Here is a 941-nt window from a genome sequence, read left to right as displayed (position 1 = left end):
TTACATCATAACGCGGTACGTTTGAGTTCTGTACCTCTCAGAGTGTGCTCGGCCTCGATCACGGCGTCCAGTGGCGGAGGTTCGATGGCTTTAGACAGGAAGTGACCGATGGCTCCGAGTCTCAGCAGCTTGATGCTCAGAGAGACTTCATGTAGAGGAGTCCTGAAGATCTCTGGAGTCATGTGGGTCTCCAGCCTGGAGAGAGAGGAGGAGGTAAGAAGAGTGAGGAAGTGTGAGAAGGAGGTGTCAGAAGGTGAGAGGTGTGAGAAGGAGGTGTGAGGAGGTCTTACTTCTCGAATCGAGCTCTGCTGCAGAGGTGGAAACAGAACCCGGCTCTGACTCTTCCAGCTCGACCTTTTCTCTGCTCCAGGTTGGTCTTTGAGGCCCAGACGGTGGCGTAGTTAGTCATGTTGTTGTGGGACGTGAAGAGCTTCACCTTCTGTCTGAGGGGACAAACAAGGAGGACAGGGTCCTCTTTAGACCGGGACATGTGGTCTACATCAGGACACAAACAAGGAGGACAGGGTCCTCTTTAGACCGGGACATGTGGTCCACCTCAGGACCCTTACTTGCAGGAGTCGATGACGTAGACCACGTCGTTGATGGTGATGCTGGTCTCTGCGATGTTGGTCGATAGAATCACCTGCAGATTAAACATAATTGAAAACAGAAGAAGTAAACTGTCATGTAAATAAAAACAGGTTGTTGGTTTGAATCCCACTGAACCAGTTGAAACAGGTTTCAGGTTCTAGTCTCTGACCTTCCTGATGTTGTCTGGAACCGGTTCAAACACCCTCCTCTGCTCCTCTCTGGGGATCTGAGAGTGGAGCGGCATGATCCGGTACCGGCTACTTCCTGGAAACAAATACAAGACATATTAACTCTCAGAGGTACACGTTGTACACTCTACTGTACTACACCTCAGGGGTAGACGTTGTACA

At 50.6% G+C, this 941-nt stretch overlaps 1 protein-coding gene across 1 annotated transcript in view; it reads right to left on the bottom strand.

The window, feature by feature from the left end:
- Positions 1-918, bottom strand: part of LOC116378926 (ATP-dependent RNA helicase A protein-like) — a 2,051-nt gene extending 1,133 nt beyond the window's left edge. The window contains exons 1-4 of the mRNA XM_031840831.1: positions 761-918; positions 570-643; positions 291-443; positions 35-195 (exon numbers count right to left, since the gene is read on the bottom strand). Coding sequence (XP_031696691.1) covers positions 35-195; positions 291-443; positions 570-643; positions 761-835 — 463 coding nt within the window. The 5' untranslated portion in view covers positions 836-918. The remainder of the gene's footprint in view (positions 1-34; positions 196-290; positions 444-569; positions 644-760) is intronic.
- Positions 919-941: the final 23 nt, after the last annotated feature.

This window comes from Anarrhichthys ocellatus, unplaced genomic scaffold (assembly GCF_004355925.1).
Source record: "Anarrhichthys ocellatus isolate YVR2014 unplaced genomic scaffold, GSC_Weel_1.0 scaffold3403, whole genome shotgun sequence".
Lineage (NCBI taxonomy): Eukaryota > Metazoa > Chordata > Actinopteri > Perciformes > Anarhichadidae > Anarrhichthys > Anarrhichthys ocellatus.
The sequence above is the reverse complement of the archived record's forward strand: the minus strand, read 5'-3'. Positions and strand labels throughout refer to the sequence as shown.